The sequence below is a fragment of the Myotis myotis genome, unplaced genomic scaffold, assembly GCF_014108235.1.
Source record: "Myotis myotis isolate mMyoMyo1 unplaced genomic scaffold, mMyoMyo1.p scaffold_m19_p_13, whole genome shotgun sequence".
Classification (NCBI taxonomy): domain Eukaryota; kingdom Metazoa; phylum Chordata; class Mammalia; order Chiroptera; family Vespertilionidae; genus Myotis; species Myotis myotis.
The window spans coordinates 17,893,496-17,909,059 of NW_023416317.1; the positions used below are offsets into that span (position 1 = coordinate 17,893,496).

Here is a 15,564-nt window from a genome sequence, read left to right on the forward strand (position 1 = left end):
ATGTCACAGTCATTAATAACTTTAGACTCAAAAAGGTATTCTCAGTATCCTCTTCACAGAGAAGAGTCTTGAGAATGGTCAGGTTTCTTAGTCTGTGAAAAGAGCCTGTGGTTTGGGGTGCCACCAAATTCTTCAGGGCCGTCGGCATCTCTTGCCTGGCCAGGCTGCACCAGCGTCATGTCCCAGCAGGGTCTTCTGGCCTTGTCTCCGCATTATAGCTGCCTCTCATTTTGACCAAACCTGAGCCTCTGTAAAGCCCATCGTGGCTTCTGGTAGGGTCAGCGTGTCTCCCAGAGTGCCTGCTAGCTTTCCTTCCCTCGTTTCCCCTCCCCCTCGCCTCCACTCCCCCTCATCTCCTTGCCCTGCTCCCGACTCTTTGAATGGATGGCTCGCAGTTAGTTTATCCTTCGCCTATTGATGTCGGTTTGGGCTGTTTTATGTAAAACTGCTGAGGACATTTATGTACAAGTGTTTTTGTGAACAGGTGATTTTTCTTCTGTGGGAAGTATACCTAGGGGTGGTATTGCTGGCTCACAGATTGGGCATATGTTACATTCATTACCAATTGCTAGGCTGTCTCTTGATAACGGCCCTCTTAAACTGGGGGTCAGTCCCATTTTTAAGGCTTCTGATCGTTTGTTAGCAGATTTTTTCAAAGCTTGTTAGTTAGCTATAGAGCTGCATTACTTTGTTACAGAAAAAAATAACACGGTGGGCTCTGGTCTCCCTGCGGATTTGTGGGTGTTCTCTCCCTGAAGCTGCCGGCTGCTCCTGTTCTCCCCAAGGTCTTTTCTTCAGGACCTTTTCAACGGAGGTTCTCTTAGCGCAGCCCTCGTGCCCCGAGTGCTCCAGCCAGCAGGGCTCTCCGTGCTGGTTTAAAAAGCGAGATTTGTTTGCTGGCCAGATAAGCTTTTAGCTGTTAAGCAAGAGATCTATGCATTTATTCATACGTATCCTTTTGTTTTTAGCTGTTTGTTTTAGTCGGTGCCATGGAATGCTAGGAGTCCTTCCAGGTCATTAAGACCATAGGCTTGAGCATGCATTTGCCCCTGATGATACCAGCTCATGACCTCCTACTGGTGTTCTCTGGCCACCCCGCCAGCCTGAGGGTGGGTGTGGGCCTCCCGTTTGGGCTGTGGCGGCTCAGTGGGTTGTTTCCTTACAGGTCCTGTTTTGCTGCGAACTTACTGTCTCTACGTTCTCCTGCTTGCCATCAATGGAGTAACTGAGTGTTTCACATTTGCTGCCATGAGCAAAGAACAGGTGGACAGGTGGGTGACCTTAAAGACACACCTCTCATCATGGCCTTTAGCCAAAGTGAAGTAACGTGCCATCTCATTTCTTTTCATTCTGGACCTGCCCTTACGAAAGGCTCTCTTAGAGGTGGCGCCTAGCCGCTAGTACAGCCTTCCCCAGGCTCTCCACTGCACACCCCCCGTCGGTGGAGGAAGGGATCTGAGTCTGAGGGCTGTCAGTCCAGGTTTGCAGAGACGTGCACAAGACAAGCTCTACTCCTGCACTTCCCTGCTTACTGCTCCAGAGGGTTACCAGAGGGCTTCTCCAGGATTCAGAGTCCTGTCCCTGAATCTGACTTGTGGGTCTTTAAGAATCTCAGGATCTGTGACATTTCTCTCAGAGAAAGGCTCATGTGAACATACATGTTTTTGCCCATTTTTCTCATCCATTGACAACAGACCAGAACCTCTGCCCCGGAACCTCAAGCAGTGGTTCTTAACCCTGGTTGTGAATCAGAATCCCCATGGGGCTTGCTAGAAATGCAGACTGTTGCCCACCTACTTCCACCACTCTCTCTCCTACCACACCTGCAGTATCAGCAGGCTCCTAACTGTGTGTGTGTGTGTGTGTGTGTCTAAAAGCTCCTCAGTGATTTTGACATGAACTGCTCATTAATGAACTCAGGATCTTTCATCTCTTGTGTCCAAATACCAAAACCAGCAAGGCTGTATCTTAAGGTATCACTACAGGATGAGGTAAAGAGAGTGATGAAAGTGATAGGGAGAAGGAGAGAGAGTAGAAGGGGTGGGTGCAGGTAATGGGATGAAATGGGATGAGGAGCCCTCGTTATCCCTTTGGTCTCTGGGGTGAGGGGGGCGTTCATGCTGCCTCTAAACTGCCTTGAGTGCTGCTGAAAGCCCTGAGGCCAGTTGTGGGGGTGGGATGGGAAAGGGTAGTTCACAGAGTTGGGGAGCCCTTCCTCTCATTCAGAGCAGCCTCTCTGCCCCTGTTGGACTGTCTCACAAAGAAGCTTGTGACTGTGTTTGCTACACCATAATTTAGAACTTGAGTTTAGGGTAGCAGACCCCAGACTGACCAGGTTCCCTTAGGAAGTTCTAGCCCCTCCTAGACCAACAGAACTAGACTTGTGGGGCCTGGGCCAAGGGGTCTTCCATTACACAGCTCCAGGAGATTTCCAGTGACAGCTGGGCCCGAGGAACTGCTGGCCCAAATCAGCTTTCACAGTAGAAACGACATTGAGCACTGTGACCCAGTACATATTCAGGGGCCATGACTGAAACTTCCTGCTTTCACGAAGCAGTAAGTTCGCCAGTTATGCACAGGACATGCTGATAGTTTTTAATTCTGTTGTTTCATTTTTATTATTATTTTTTGTTGTTAATCCTCACCCGAGGATATTTTTTCCATTTTTTTTTTTTTTTTTTTTTTGTGAGTGTGGAAGGGAGGGGCAGGGAGGAGGAGAGAGAGAAACGTCAATGTGAGAGACACATTGATTGGTTGCCTCCCACACGTGAATTGAACCTGCAACCCAGGTATGTGTCCTTGACTGGAAATCGAATCCAAAACCCTTTGGTGAGCAGGCTGACACTCTGACCACGGAGCAACATTGGCCAGGGCTGTTGTTTTATTTTTAAACTGCCCTATCATGACCCACTAAATTGATTTTCCAGACTACTTTTTGGACACAACATATAGTTTTCAAATAATGGTCTTGACATGGTATTTACTTCAGATAGTTAAGTTTAATTTTGAAATATTAAACATATATATGTAATATTTCTATTGATTTCAGAGAGGAAGGGAGAGGGAGAGAGAAATAGAAACTTCAATGATGAGAGAGAATCATTGATTGGCTGCCTCCTTCACGCCCCCCACTGGGGATTGAGCCCACAACCCGGGCATGTGCCCTGACCGGAATCGAACCCTGACCTCCTGGTTCATAGGTTGAAGCTCAACCACTGAGCCGTGCTGGCCTGGCAGTGACTGGCTGCTTTGAAATCAGAGAAGCAGAAGGAGCAGTACAGTCCATACAGTCATAGACTCCAAAGAGCTCTAGAGATGCAGAGGAGAAGGAAGGATGTGCAAGCGTCTGGGGACACTGGAGACGATCCAGGCCTGCTCCCTGTTCACATCTCATTTTGGAGGCTGATCATTTGCTTTGAATGATGTCCACCAGCCAAGGGTATGGGGCTTCTGCATTTGGAAGGAAGTGGTGTGCAGTGCTAGAGTTTAGGGGCCAGGGGTCAGGGGGAGTGTTGGCTCCCTCCCCAGGCAAGTTACTCAGACTCCGTGTGCCTGGTTTCCTTGTCTGCAAGTGAACCTGAACTCCCCGGGGAAGGCTGTGTGTTCATTCATTCAGGCACCGTGGGCTGGAGGGTGGGGAGGGGGAGACAAGAGGGGGTACACGGTGCCTGACACAGAGTTAGCCTTTGTATATAATTGTTACCCGTGTCATATTCTCCTGCCTCACATTGAAGACTTGGGCTGAATAGGATTATTTTGTGTTTTGATTACAAAGTGCCCCTTAAATGAAGCAATTATTATCCTTAAAAAAACCATAACTATCTTGAGTTGCTCATTTTCTTCAGTCTTCACCTGAGGACATGCTTTTATTGATTTAAAGAGAGAGGAAGGGAGCGGAAGAGAAGCATCAGTGTGAAAGTGAAACATCAATCGGCTGCCTCCCATGCATGCCCTGACCAAGAACCTAGGTATGTGTCCTGACTGGGAATAAACTGGCAACCTTTCGATGCACGGGATGCCACTCCAGCCCACTGAGCCACACCGGTCAGGACACGAGTTGTTCATTTTCTTACTCTTCTATTCAGGGGTAGGGGGGACAGTGACATTTCCATGTTATCTTTAGAGCATGAAAATGTTATGAAAACCAGCTGGACTACGGGGACTTGCAGGTGCTTTCCATGACTGCATTTCACAGCCACTTTTTTTTGCAGTTCTGTCTGAGGGCAAGTTGTCACTGCCCCGCGTTGCTTGTTTCCCTCACCAGGTACAACCTCACAATGCTGGCCCTGTCATCTTCATTCCTGGTGCTGTCCTACCTCCTGACCCGCTGGTGTGGCAGTGTGGGCTTCATCTTGGCCAACTGCTTTAACATGGGCATTCGGATCACAAAGAGCCTTTGGTTCATCCACCGCTACTACCGTGAGAGCCCCCACAGGCCCCTGGCGGGCCTGCAGCTGTCGCCCGTCCTCCTGGGAGCATTTGCCCTCAGTGGTGGGATTACTGGTGTGTCAGAGGTGAGAGTCCCTGAAGCAAGCTGTCCCCTGTTCCTCCCTCTAGGCTTCCCTTCCTGCTCTGCCTGAAGCAGCTGGACAAGTATTTCCCACCTCTGTCCCTCCCCCGAAGCCTCTAGGACAGCATCTTAGGATGCTGTTAGCCTTGGGGACAGGGTAGACCCTCAGCGCATAGTTGTCACGCCCTTGATCTGACTCAGAGTTGGAACAGTGGGGCCCCTGCTTCCCCCGGCTTGCCCCAGAGGAAGGAGGCCAGGGCAGTGACCACGGTTTCTTTCCACAGGCGTTCCTCTGCTGTAAGCAGGGCTGGCTGGCCCGGCTGGCGCACGTGGTGGTGGGGGCCTTCTGTCTGGGAGCGACTCTGGGGACAGCGTTCCTCACCGAGACCAAGCTGATCCACTTTCTTAGGACTCAGTTAGGTGCGTCCAGACTTGCTGACAAAATGACGTGACCTTAGGGATTCACTGACACCTGTGCACCTGGGCCAGCTGTGGGCAGAGCACGTTTCCTGGGCAGAAGGGCCCTGCAGAGGGGTCTGCAGAGTGAGGCCCACCCAGGCTCGTGAGGCGTTGGAGAGAACCACCCGACCAACATGGACTGTCCACCCGAAGTCTTCCTCGGGAAGCAGGGGTTCCATGTTTACGGGAAGACCAAAAGCTTTTAAAATAAATACAATTATTTTTTCCACCATTTTGTTCTGATCAGCATTTTCCTTTTGAGTGATGTATTCATTCCTTTTGGATGTGATTGACCTTGGGAGCTACATGCTCCAACAAGCTACACCTTAGATGTTAATAGTTAGTCATCTGGTGCAGAGAAAGAGAAGCGCCGTTTTACCCCTCACCGGAATATTTGACTTATTCTCTGAAAGAAGGAAGGAAAGCTGATGTTAGGCACCAAACAAGAACAAAGGAGACCCTGGAATGTAGCTTTTCTCGTGTCAGCCCTGTGGTCTGGGTTTTTAGAGAAAGAGAAATGTTGCTCAATAGAAATCCAAGCAATGAAAACATGAAGTCTTCCAGCTCACATTTCCCGAAGTTCACTGGGGATCACCTGTCATCCTCGCTGTGTTCCCTGGGCCAGCACGTGCCTTCCCAGAGAGGTGCAAGCTGGCTCAAGGCCCCTGGCCTGGCCACCTGAAAGACAGGGTTTGGAAGGACACTGTGATCCAATGGGAGCTACCTTGTCCGCGGAAGGAAACCTTGCTTTGCAGCTGCGTGACTTCCCACAGGAGATGCACAGATGACAACCAAAGTTGAATAGATGTATCTTTTTTTCTTTATGTAATAAAATAGGGTAAATTCTCTGTGGCAAGTAGCACAGGCCCTTCCACTGACCCATGACTTCCAGCACTCGTCAGTACACCCGAATTCCAGCCCCAGGACAGGAGTGGCAGGCCCTCGGGCCTGGTCCTCCAGGATACAGTGGGTGTCCCGGCTAAAGTTCACCTCTCTTCACCCTCCCGCAGCCAACAGGCAAGATCACCAAGCATTGTTCCTAGGCAGCAAAGGGTTTTTCTTCTTTCATTAATGTACCAATTTCTTTGCATCTGGTTGACCTTTGGCGCTACATACGCGAACCGCACATTGAATGTTGGCAGTAATCATCCAGCCCCGAGGTCCCCACACTTCCTGTGTTTACACTCAGAGCAGGCTGTTCACCCGGGCCAGTCAGGGCATCTAGTACCTGACAGTGGTGCGGCTAAAATGCAGGCATTTCGATCTGGGGTGGGGAATGTCGGGCCCGTGAAATCATTTGGTCTGGCCCCGCCAAGGCATTAGGGGTGAGTTAATTAAATGTTTGATCAAATGTAGCAGGCTCATTTTTAAGTTGATAATTTTGTGTGACCCACAAATGATGTTACAAATATCCAAATGGCCCTCGGCAGAAGAGAGGTTCCCCACCCTGATTTAGATCCACTGGCCCTGAGCCAGAAGGAGGGCCGAGGACCCAGACCCAGCAGCACACTCAGGTTAGGGCCCAGGCACCTGCACACCTTTTTATCTATTCAAGGGAGAGTATATTTTTGTACTAATGGTGGTGGTGGTGGGGGAAGTAGCTAAAGGCAAGGTGTGACTGAGCAATCGGAGGCCCTCTAAAAGCATGGCCTTCGTCGTGCTTTTGTAAGGCAGGGCCAGGCCAGCTCAGAAGAGCTGGTTGTCCCCTGGGGCAGGGTAGGCGGCACACGCAGAAGGCAGCCCTCCCTCCGGTGCACTTTTTTGTCTCTTGAGTGTGTGGAAATGTGTCTTTAGCCTTCAGAAGTTCCTTCTCTGCTGCCGCTGACCACCCTCATCCTCTAGGCCAGTGGTTCTGAACCTTCTGGCCCTTTAAATACAGTTCCTCGTTGAGACTCAACCATAAAATTATTTTCGTTGCTACTTCATCACTGTAATGTTGCTACTGTTATGAATCATAATGTAAATATCTGATATGCAGGATGGTCTTAGGCGACCCCTGTGAAAGGGTCGTTCTACCGCCAAAGGGGTCGCGACCCACAGGTTGAGAACCGCTGCTCTAGGACCTTGTCACCCACCCCAGGCCCACTTGACCCCAGACTCAACACATGGTCTCTGAACTACCTGCCTCAGAATCCCCTGGATCAGCGGTCGCCAACCAGTGGTCCGTGGATCACTGGTGGCCCGTGAGGTCCGAAAGGTTGGCAACCGCTGCCCTGGATTGCAGTGTAAATGAAGGTTCCCAGGACCTACTCCAGACCTTTGGAATTGCATCTTTGGGGGCAGGTTCTGGGATCAGGTTTTTGGCAAACCGAGGTGGGCACACCGTTTGTCCTCATCAGTCTCGGAACCCAGTGTGAACTGGTCGTGCACACGTTCACCGCGTCTGCTCCCTGCTCCAGGAAGAGGCAGCATGGCCGACTTCCCGGGTCCTCAGGCGCAGAACCACCCAGGCTTCTGCCGCCTCCAGCGGGACAGCGAGCACCATTCTCACCTCGAGCAGCCCGCCTTCTCCCAGGAAGGGTTTTTGGAGGGAATCACACTTTTGTTTTGAAGTGACACTTAAAATACAGCGAGGTTACTTCTCCATGGAAACAAGCCTCTAAAGTACATCCTTTTAGGAAATGAAGAAGCCTTTGGTGGTGAGAATAACAGTATTTGTGTGTGTGTGTGCTGCTCTGGCCACAGGTGTGTTGGTAACTTCAGACCTGGCCTGTCAGATCCCTCAGGGAGGGCTGCTGCTGCTGCTGCTGCTGCTTGGTGCTTACTCAGCAGCAACTCCTGCCTGGCGGGGGATTGGGGGTGATGGGGGGTGGGGGGGGGGTGGAGGGGTGGGGTGGGGGGAAGGCTGTCTCTGTCCCACTCCCTGCCGCTCCCCAGCCTCATTCAAGCAGGGCACGTTCTCCTGTCATTTTCTTTTCTTTCATTTCTTTTTTTTAAAATTTAAATTCTTTATTGTTTAAAGTATTACATGTATCTCCTTTTCCCCCCATTGACCTCTCCCTGTCTACTCCCACCCCCCAGCTGTCATTTTCTTTACTCATGATTCATGTTGCTGATTGCATGCCAATCCCCTGATTTTAATACCAATAAATTATTTTCTTCATATCTTCAGCTCTTTCTTTAATACCCCTCCTCTTTCCAAACAGGAAGAATATTTTTCTTAAACTTCAAAGGGAAAGTAGGTAAATAGCTTTGAGTGTGTAAACCATTCTGTTCCTCACCGGATCATTTCTCCCTGCACTGACGTGACTGGACCGTGATTCCGCCTGACCATCTGACCGTCTGGCCATCTGACCGTCTGACCGGGTGGTTCCCGGCCTCTGCATCTGGGACTGAAAAGCCTGGCACTTTATTCACTGCTCCCTGCCCCCCCCCCCCCCTCCCCAGCAGTGTTTCCATCGTTCATTGCTCTTTTCTCTCTCCTGTCTTCTGTGTCTGGCCTGGCCCTTGTCTTGGTCATGTTTTTCAGTTAAGCAGCCATTCTTCGGTGGGTCAGGACTAATATCAGTAGTGGGTAGGCCAAGTGTGTGATTTTAGGCAGCGTGATTCTTAGGGAGATCCCTCCCCCTTCTATCTTAATCGGTGCTTAACTTTCCTTCCACTGAAATGAAAGGCTATTATTCCATCCCCCAGAGAAGGACCCAGTGACTCATCCACACGGACGGACGTGTAAAATAACCCCATCGGGGATTCTTTCCTGAGCAGCACAGGAGCTGAGAGCATCAGCACCTGAAGGAGAAGGGGCTCAGGTGACAGGCTGTGCAGGTTCCAGAAGGTAGGGGCTCGGAGTGCTGCCGTGTGGCTTCTGGGAGGCATAGACTTCAGTTACCGGGGGTGGGGGGGTGGGGGGGGTAGGGGGGTGGGGGGTGGGGGGGTAGGGGGAGGGGGGAGGGAAGTTACAGCGGGGGGGGGAGCAGGGAGAATGTGATCCCTGGCACAGTCTTGGAGGCCATGACTGAAATGGGGCAGGCCTGGATGGGGACAAGAGAAGGGAAAGCAGCTGGGAGCCCCCTCACACCCCGACAAACCCTGCTCCTAGGGGAGGCCAGGCCAGAGGCAGAGGGGGGGCCACTGGCACTGCTGGCAAGTGAAGAGAACTCCCACCAGGAGCTCATTTCGAGAACCTTTGGGAGCTGACCCACGGGCTCAGGCTGCTGCTTCTCCAGGTTCCGGAGGCTCTATGGGAGAGTTCTAGAAGACAAACCGGAAGCCAGGAAGCCTGTGGAGCCTGTCAGGAAGGACCCGGTTTGTAAAGAAGATAAGCTGAGGCATGAATGTCAGGGGTCCCCTAGAAATGCCTCGAACACAGTAAACAGAACTGGAAAGAGCAACCACACAAGAACTCTGCTCTGAAACGTCACACTGTGCTGACTGTTCCAGGAGGCTCCAGGGAGGGGCTGAGATTCGGGTATTTAATTTGGAAATGAGACTTCTGAGCCGATCAGATGCAGATGGAAATGACCTGTTTTACTGTGACTTACTGCACCTGGGAGAATTAGTCCTTAATGCTTTAAATACTTCATTTGCTAATTAACCTTTAGAGGTAGCAGGAAAGATGTTTTATCTGAAGAACTTAAGAAGGAAGACTCATTGTTTTGCATCATCAATCTGACCCCAATTACTGTAGCATAATGTCTCATTATTTAGTGTCATTCATTTTTAACCAGAATTGCTCGGTATATCAAACCAAAAATGGAAAAATGGGCTTCTAATATAGTCCCTCCTTTAGGGACCTGATGAAGGAAGTCTTGTCAAGCTTCTTAATTACCCTCCGATGAATTAGAAGTTGCTGGGTGCCTGTAACTTCTCCATCCTTCTTGGGCAGTGTGGCTTACACCGAATGCTGGAGGTGAGATGGAAGGGGTTCGTTGACTTCATGAAATAGACCCTTAGCAGGTTAGTGTCCCGAGCTCCGTCCCAGCCGCTGCAGCTCCTGCACACACTTTTGGAGACACTCCCCACAGCTCGTCGAGGCTGTTACAGAGCACCATGTTCCACCCCGAACAGAGAGAATTCACGTGTACAAGAGTTGTGGTTGGCTACTTAGCACCACGTTATGTTCTATAGACATTTAAACATCAATTGTGAAGCTTCATGTGTATATTGGAGCCAGTAAGTTTTGTTTTCATCTCAGTCGTTTCTGTAGGTTCCTGAAGAGTTGAAGGGCCCTGGAGGCTGCACCCGTGAGGCTGAATGAACGAAGGACCTGGGCGCGTGGGAAGGAGGAAAGTGGCCTATGAGGCTCCTCGCTGAGGCTGGCAAGTACCTGGGCACCAGGGAGCTCCTGTACCTTCCTACTCCTGGCTTTGTGCGGGGTGTGTGTGTGTGTGTGTGTGTGTGTGTGTGGATTCTCACCTCTCTTGCGGCCCAGATGGGTGGTCAGGCTGGTGGGCAGTGAGAGGAAGAGTTCCCAGGCCAGCTTTCTTTCCACTACCTTCTCTCTTCAGCCCCCAATCTCCCCTTTCAGCTTCAAGCTCTGTTCTGAATGTGCAGCCCCTAAAGGAGAAATGGAACCGTCTCTGGTCTTATTAATTAATAAATTTAATTATTTATGATTTCAGAGAGGAAGGGAGAGGGAGAGAGAGATGGAAACATCAATGATAAGAGAGACTCATTGATCGGCAGCCTCCTGCATGCCCCCCTACTGGGGATCCAGCCTGCAACCTAGGCATTTGCCCTGACCGGGATCGAACCATGACCTCCTGGTTCATGGGTCGACCTTCATGGGTTGGGCTGTGGTCATCTTAATAGGGCAGCCACTGTGGTGTCATGTGTCATAAGTGAGCCAGTGGACGACAACCTTTGGGTCAGGTGAGCCTGCTGGTTCAATCAGCTCTCTCTGGGCAGGGGCTGGGCGGGGTGGCCTGGTGCCTGCAGACTTGGCCCTTTAGCCTCAGATGAACCCCATCAGGGCCCATGACATACCGCTGACTTGTGAAGGAATCTTCTAGACCACCATTTATTTGTCTCATCTCCCTCCCTCCCTCCCTCCCTCCCTCCCTCTCTCCCTCCAGTAAATGTGTCCCAGAGTATGACCCTATTGACTCTACTGTCACAGGGTTGCCCTGGCCTGATAAATGCAGTTGGCAGAGGCCACCTGGATTCACAGTGCTCGGTGGAAAGGGACCCAAAGAAACTGGCAAACCTCTATCCTTTCATCTCATCTGCACCGCCTCTCACAAATGGGGTCTTGGCATGACGCTGTGACGCTGTCCCACAGCCAGTGAGCAGCAACTAATTAGGACACAACAGCATCAGTCACATTGGAGGTGACAAGTGAACAGCATGTTTCTGGTGCGTCTGGGAGATCTGACATACTTTTCAATTCTGTGGAACTAATAGTGTGTGGCTTCCACGCAGCCACGTCGGGTGGGAGAAAAGGGGCACGTCTGAAGTGAAAGCAGATTCACTGTGGGCAGCGTTGGTTTTGTTCCCAGCTCACCTGCTCCTCACTCACTCTGCAAAATCACGAAGGGTGGTACCCAGGCCATTGGCATGGGGCCCCAGAGGGCCTGCCTCTTCAGAAGGCCTTATAGTTCCACCACTGGTCCCAGGAGAACTCCCAGAGGGCGCTGGGTGACACAGGAGCCCCGGCCTTTCAGGGGGTAGGTGTTGAAAACCCCAGCGTTGACTGGCACACTCCCGCCGGGCTGCCGGGAGAACCAGAAAGACCAGGAGAATCAAAACAGGGTGGCCACAAGGAAAACAGAATGTTCTCCTCCACACATGATCCCAACCAAACTAGGGAATGTTGCTAAAATAGCTTCCCCTTCTGTTTCCCCCAGGGCCTTAACCAACTATTTTATGAACTAACCAGATTAGCATAGTGCACTTCATGGTCCTGAACCAGAACTGAAGGTTCCTTCCTTCCTCACTGGCTTCTGAGCCCCCACAGGGCAGCTCCAATGGCAAGAGAGTGTTCCTGCAGGTGTGCAGGTGTCGGGCTGCGGGGGGGCAATGGAAGGGACAGAGCTCCCTGCACTTTTTCTCTTGTAAGAATGAGTGAAACCATGTGGCTCTCTGGCTCCCCAGCAGATGATGGCATGATGCCCAGGCACAGTGGTGACTGTCCTCCCTCCTCTCGGCGCTCCTGCAGCAAACCTGCAAACACGGGGCCGAGAGCCAGGCCCCGGTGGAAGGCCCCAGAGGGGTCCTGCCTGCGGCGTGTCTTCCATCTGCACCATCAGGGGAAATCCGACACATCCATGTCTCCCTTTGGCGGTACATGAGCAGGGCCTGGTTTTCTCAATGGCGCCTGGTGCTGCACCCATGCTGCTGCATGGCCGCCTCCTCTAACTGGCTGGGTGGCCTCGGACAAATCTCCCTCACACCACCTATGAGGGAGCACTGAGTTTGGGCCAGGTCCTGTGCGATGACACTCAGCACGTGTTAGCTGTTAAATCCTCACAGCAGCCCCCTCTATTGTCTACATGTTTCAAGTGAGGAAACGGAAGCACAGAGAAATAGTTTGAATTGTCCTGGGCCACCCAGCTAGGAAGACAGTGGAACCTGGTCTCCTGATTCCTGACACCCCCACCCCCTTTACCCTGGGCTCCTTCCTCCTGATTCAACAAGAGGCTGGATGTGATCTGTGGTGTTCTCTCCACGTGAGCCTGGCGGAGAGAAGGGCCACCTGCTGCTGCTCCTGCTGCTGCTCCTGCTCCTGCTGCTCCTGCTCCTGCTCCTGCTCCTGCTCCTCCTGCTCCTGCTGCTGCTCTCCTCCTGCTGCTGCTCCTACTCCTGCTGCTGCTCCTACTCCTGCTCCTGCTGTTGCTCCTGCTCCTACTCCTGCTGCTGCTCCTGCTCCTGCTCCTGCTCCTACTGTTGCTCCTGCTCCTACTCCTGCTCCTGCTCCTGCTCCTGCTCCTGCTCCTACTCCTGCTGTTGCTCCTGCTCCTGCTGCTGCTCCTGCTCCTGCTCCTGCTCCTACTCCTGCTCGTGCTTCTCCTGCTGCTGCTGCTGCTCCTGCTCCTGCTCCTGCTGCTGCTGCTGCTCCTGCTCCTGCTCCTGCTCCTGCTCCTATTCCTGCTCGTGCTTCTCCTGCTGCTGCTGCTGCTGCTGCTCCTGCTCCTGCTCCTGCTCCTGCTGCTGCTCCTGCTCCTGCTCCTGCTCCCTGCTGCTGCTCCTGCTGCTGCTCCTGCTGCTGTTCCTGCTCCTGCTGCTGCTCCTGCTGCTGCTCCTGCTGCTGCTCCTGCTCCTGCTCGCTGCTCTGCTGCTGCTCCTGCTGCTGCTCCTGCTGCTGTTCCTGCTCCTGCTGCTTCTCCTGCTGCTGCTGCTCCTCCTGCTGCTCCTGCTGCTGCTGCTGCTCCTGCTGCTGCTCCTGTTGCTGCTCCTGCTCCTGCTGCTTCTCCTGCTGCTGCTGCTGCTCCTGCTGCTGTTCCTGCTCCTACTGCTTCTCCTGCTGCTGCTGCTGCTCCTGCTGCTGCTCCTGCTCCTGCTGCTTCTCCTGCTGCTGCTGCTGCTCCTGCTGCTGCTGCTGCTCCTGCTCCTGCTGCTGCTCCTGCTCCTGCTGCTCCTGCTCCTACTGCTGCTCCTGCTCCTGCTCCTGCTGCTGCTCCTGCTCTTACTGGAGCAGCACCATTTTTATCTGTTTTGAAGTTTCGGGGTTAGTTTAAGAGTTTGCTTAAAAGAAGCGTTCTTTTTGTTAATTAAAAAAAAGTTTGAAATCCACAGGGTTTGACTTTTACTAGTAAACCTCCTTCCTGACCTCTCAGGACTCATTTTCTCCTACACTTCCTCCTGTGCGTCGGCTTCATCCCATCTTAAAGAATTTAGGATAATTGTTTTTGCGCAGGCATTAACATTGGCAGGAATAAATATCTGGGAGAAATAAATCTGACCAAAAATTACGTTGCATCACAAAGAAAAAGTTCTCTGTACTCCACAGCCCCCCTGTCTGTTGGTGTCCTGGACCCCAGGTGACACCGCCAAGGAGTGGGAAGGCGGCTGACTTTGGGCCTCTTAGGCCACTTCCTCTCTCTGCAACCAGGCAGGTGATCTGCCTCCACCCACCTCACATGGCCCAGGGGTGACAACAGGAATGCAGAGGTGGGACAGGCAGTTTGGCTCTGAGAGCCTTGGAAAAGACACCCCATAGCAAGCGTCCTGAACCTCCTGCTTGCCCCTCCTGCTGCTTTCTCTTCTGCTCCCCATGCCTCCCTCAGTCCTTCCCTGACTCTCCACCCCCCTCCACCCCAGCCCAGGCTCTGCCCTCCCCACCCTCCCCCTACTGACCCAACTCAAAGGCCTGCCAGGGCTGAGCTAGCTAAGGAGAGAAGGCATTACTAATATTGCTGATTTAACCACTTTTCCTTTAGCCCTGTCACCCAGAGGGCACTTAACCCAGAACACGTGGCGTTGTAAACACGGGTCCCCACCCCTTTTCCTTGGCTTCTGCCTGGGCTGGTTCCAAGGGTGCTCCCGGGAGCCCTAGCACCACCTATTGTCCACCTGCAACTCTCACACTTCACCTGTCACACTCAGTTGTCTGTGTTCCTAACACCGCACCCCCCCCACCCCCCAGGATGCTCTAGCCCCATTCTACCCCGTCCCTTCTTCCAACAGCGCTATTTGCCTCCTCCCTTGAGAATTAGAAGGCAGGTGTGATGGTTCCAGAAGGGGCTTGGAGGCAGACCCAGCCCCACTTCAAGTTGTGTGAGCTTGAGCAAGGTAGTGAATTCCTCTGAGACTCAGTTTACTCATCTAAAAATGGGCACAAGGGCACTTGCTTCACAGGGTGTGGCAAGGAATGCATGAGGTGTAGGTAAAGCACTGAGCAGGGGGTGTCTCCTGCCAGCCCAGTGTTTGCTCTTGAGCAGAATTCTGAATGTGCCCCTACCTGCTTCCCACCCTGTACTCCTGCCCACAGAAGCTGGCTGAGAGCCTTTTCTTCCTTCTGTAGAAACCTTTCCCCTTTCCTTGAAGGCAAGGTCACAGGTGAAGGGGAAATGAAAGCACCATTTAGCCAGCTTGCCAGGAGGAACTTAAGAAGTGGAGGACGTGGTCCGGAGCCCGGCAGAGGCCTCCTGAAATTGGCATCTGGCCTGAACTTGGGACCAGGCGGCCAGGCCCAAGCGCAGCTTCTGGGGAGCGCCCCCCCTCCCCCGCCCGCCCCTGAGCAGCTGGCAAATGCCCTCTTCCAGGCTCAGCCGAGCGCTCCCAGAGCAGGAGGGAATGCTGCAGAAGCGCCTTAAATGATTTTCAGCAATTTCAGAAATTGCCTCGGCCGATTGTTTGGGTTCTCTGCAGCCTTAGATTAAAGCAGAAAGGAAAAAGGCCCCTGGTTAGAAGAGAAGGCAGCTTTGTCTGAAGAAAGGGGAAGGCCTGCGTTAGCCGTGCCATGCGGTGGGCGGCCATGGGCCGGGCGTCCACAGAACACTCCTGCTCGCCCACACAGCCTCCGTCCCCTCATCCACTGCTCTGGACACTTGCGTTCTTCCTCCTCACCCTACAAAGGACAGCAAACAGCCACGTCTCTGCGAACTCTGCTGTTGGCCTTTCCTTTGCTGGGCTGGGGTGAAGGATGCCAGGCTCAGATCAAGGCTTTCTCCTTTCAGAAGCGGCTGGAGGTAGACACAGGTCAAACTTGGGTGCCC

At 52.5% G+C, this 15,564-nt stretch overlaps 1 protein-coding gene and 1 long non-coding RNA gene across 8 annotated transcripts in view; both read left to right on the forward strand.

Annotated features, from left to right (window-relative positions):
- Positions 1 to 5,201, forward strand: part of RFT1 (RFT1 homolog) — a 32,323-nt gene extending 27,122 nt beyond the window's left edge. For all 7 annotated transcript variants that reach the window (XM_036331914.1, XM_036331917.1, XM_036331920.1 and 4 more), the window contains 3 exons: positions 1,166 to 1,271; positions 4,265 to 4,514; positions 4,795 to 5,201. In XM_036331914.1, coding sequence (XP_036187807.1) covers positions 1,166 to 1,271; positions 4,265 to 4,514; positions 4,795 to 4,962 — 524 coding nt within the window. In that variant the 3' untranslated portion in view covers positions 4,963 to 5,201. The remainder of the gene's footprint in view (positions 1 to 1,165; positions 1,272 to 4,264; positions 4,515 to 4,794) is intronic.
- Positions 5,202 to 8,504: 3,303 nt separating this feature from the next.
- On the forward strand, positions 8,505 to 10,291 carry LOC118667872. Its single transcript, XR_004971438.1, has 3 exons — positions 8,505 to 8,744; positions 9,699 to 9,818; positions 10,104 to 10,291. It is a non-coding gene; the product is annotated as an uncharacterized LOC118667872 (long non-coding RNA).
- The last annotated feature ends 5,273 nt before the right edge of the window (positions 10,292 to 15,564 follow it).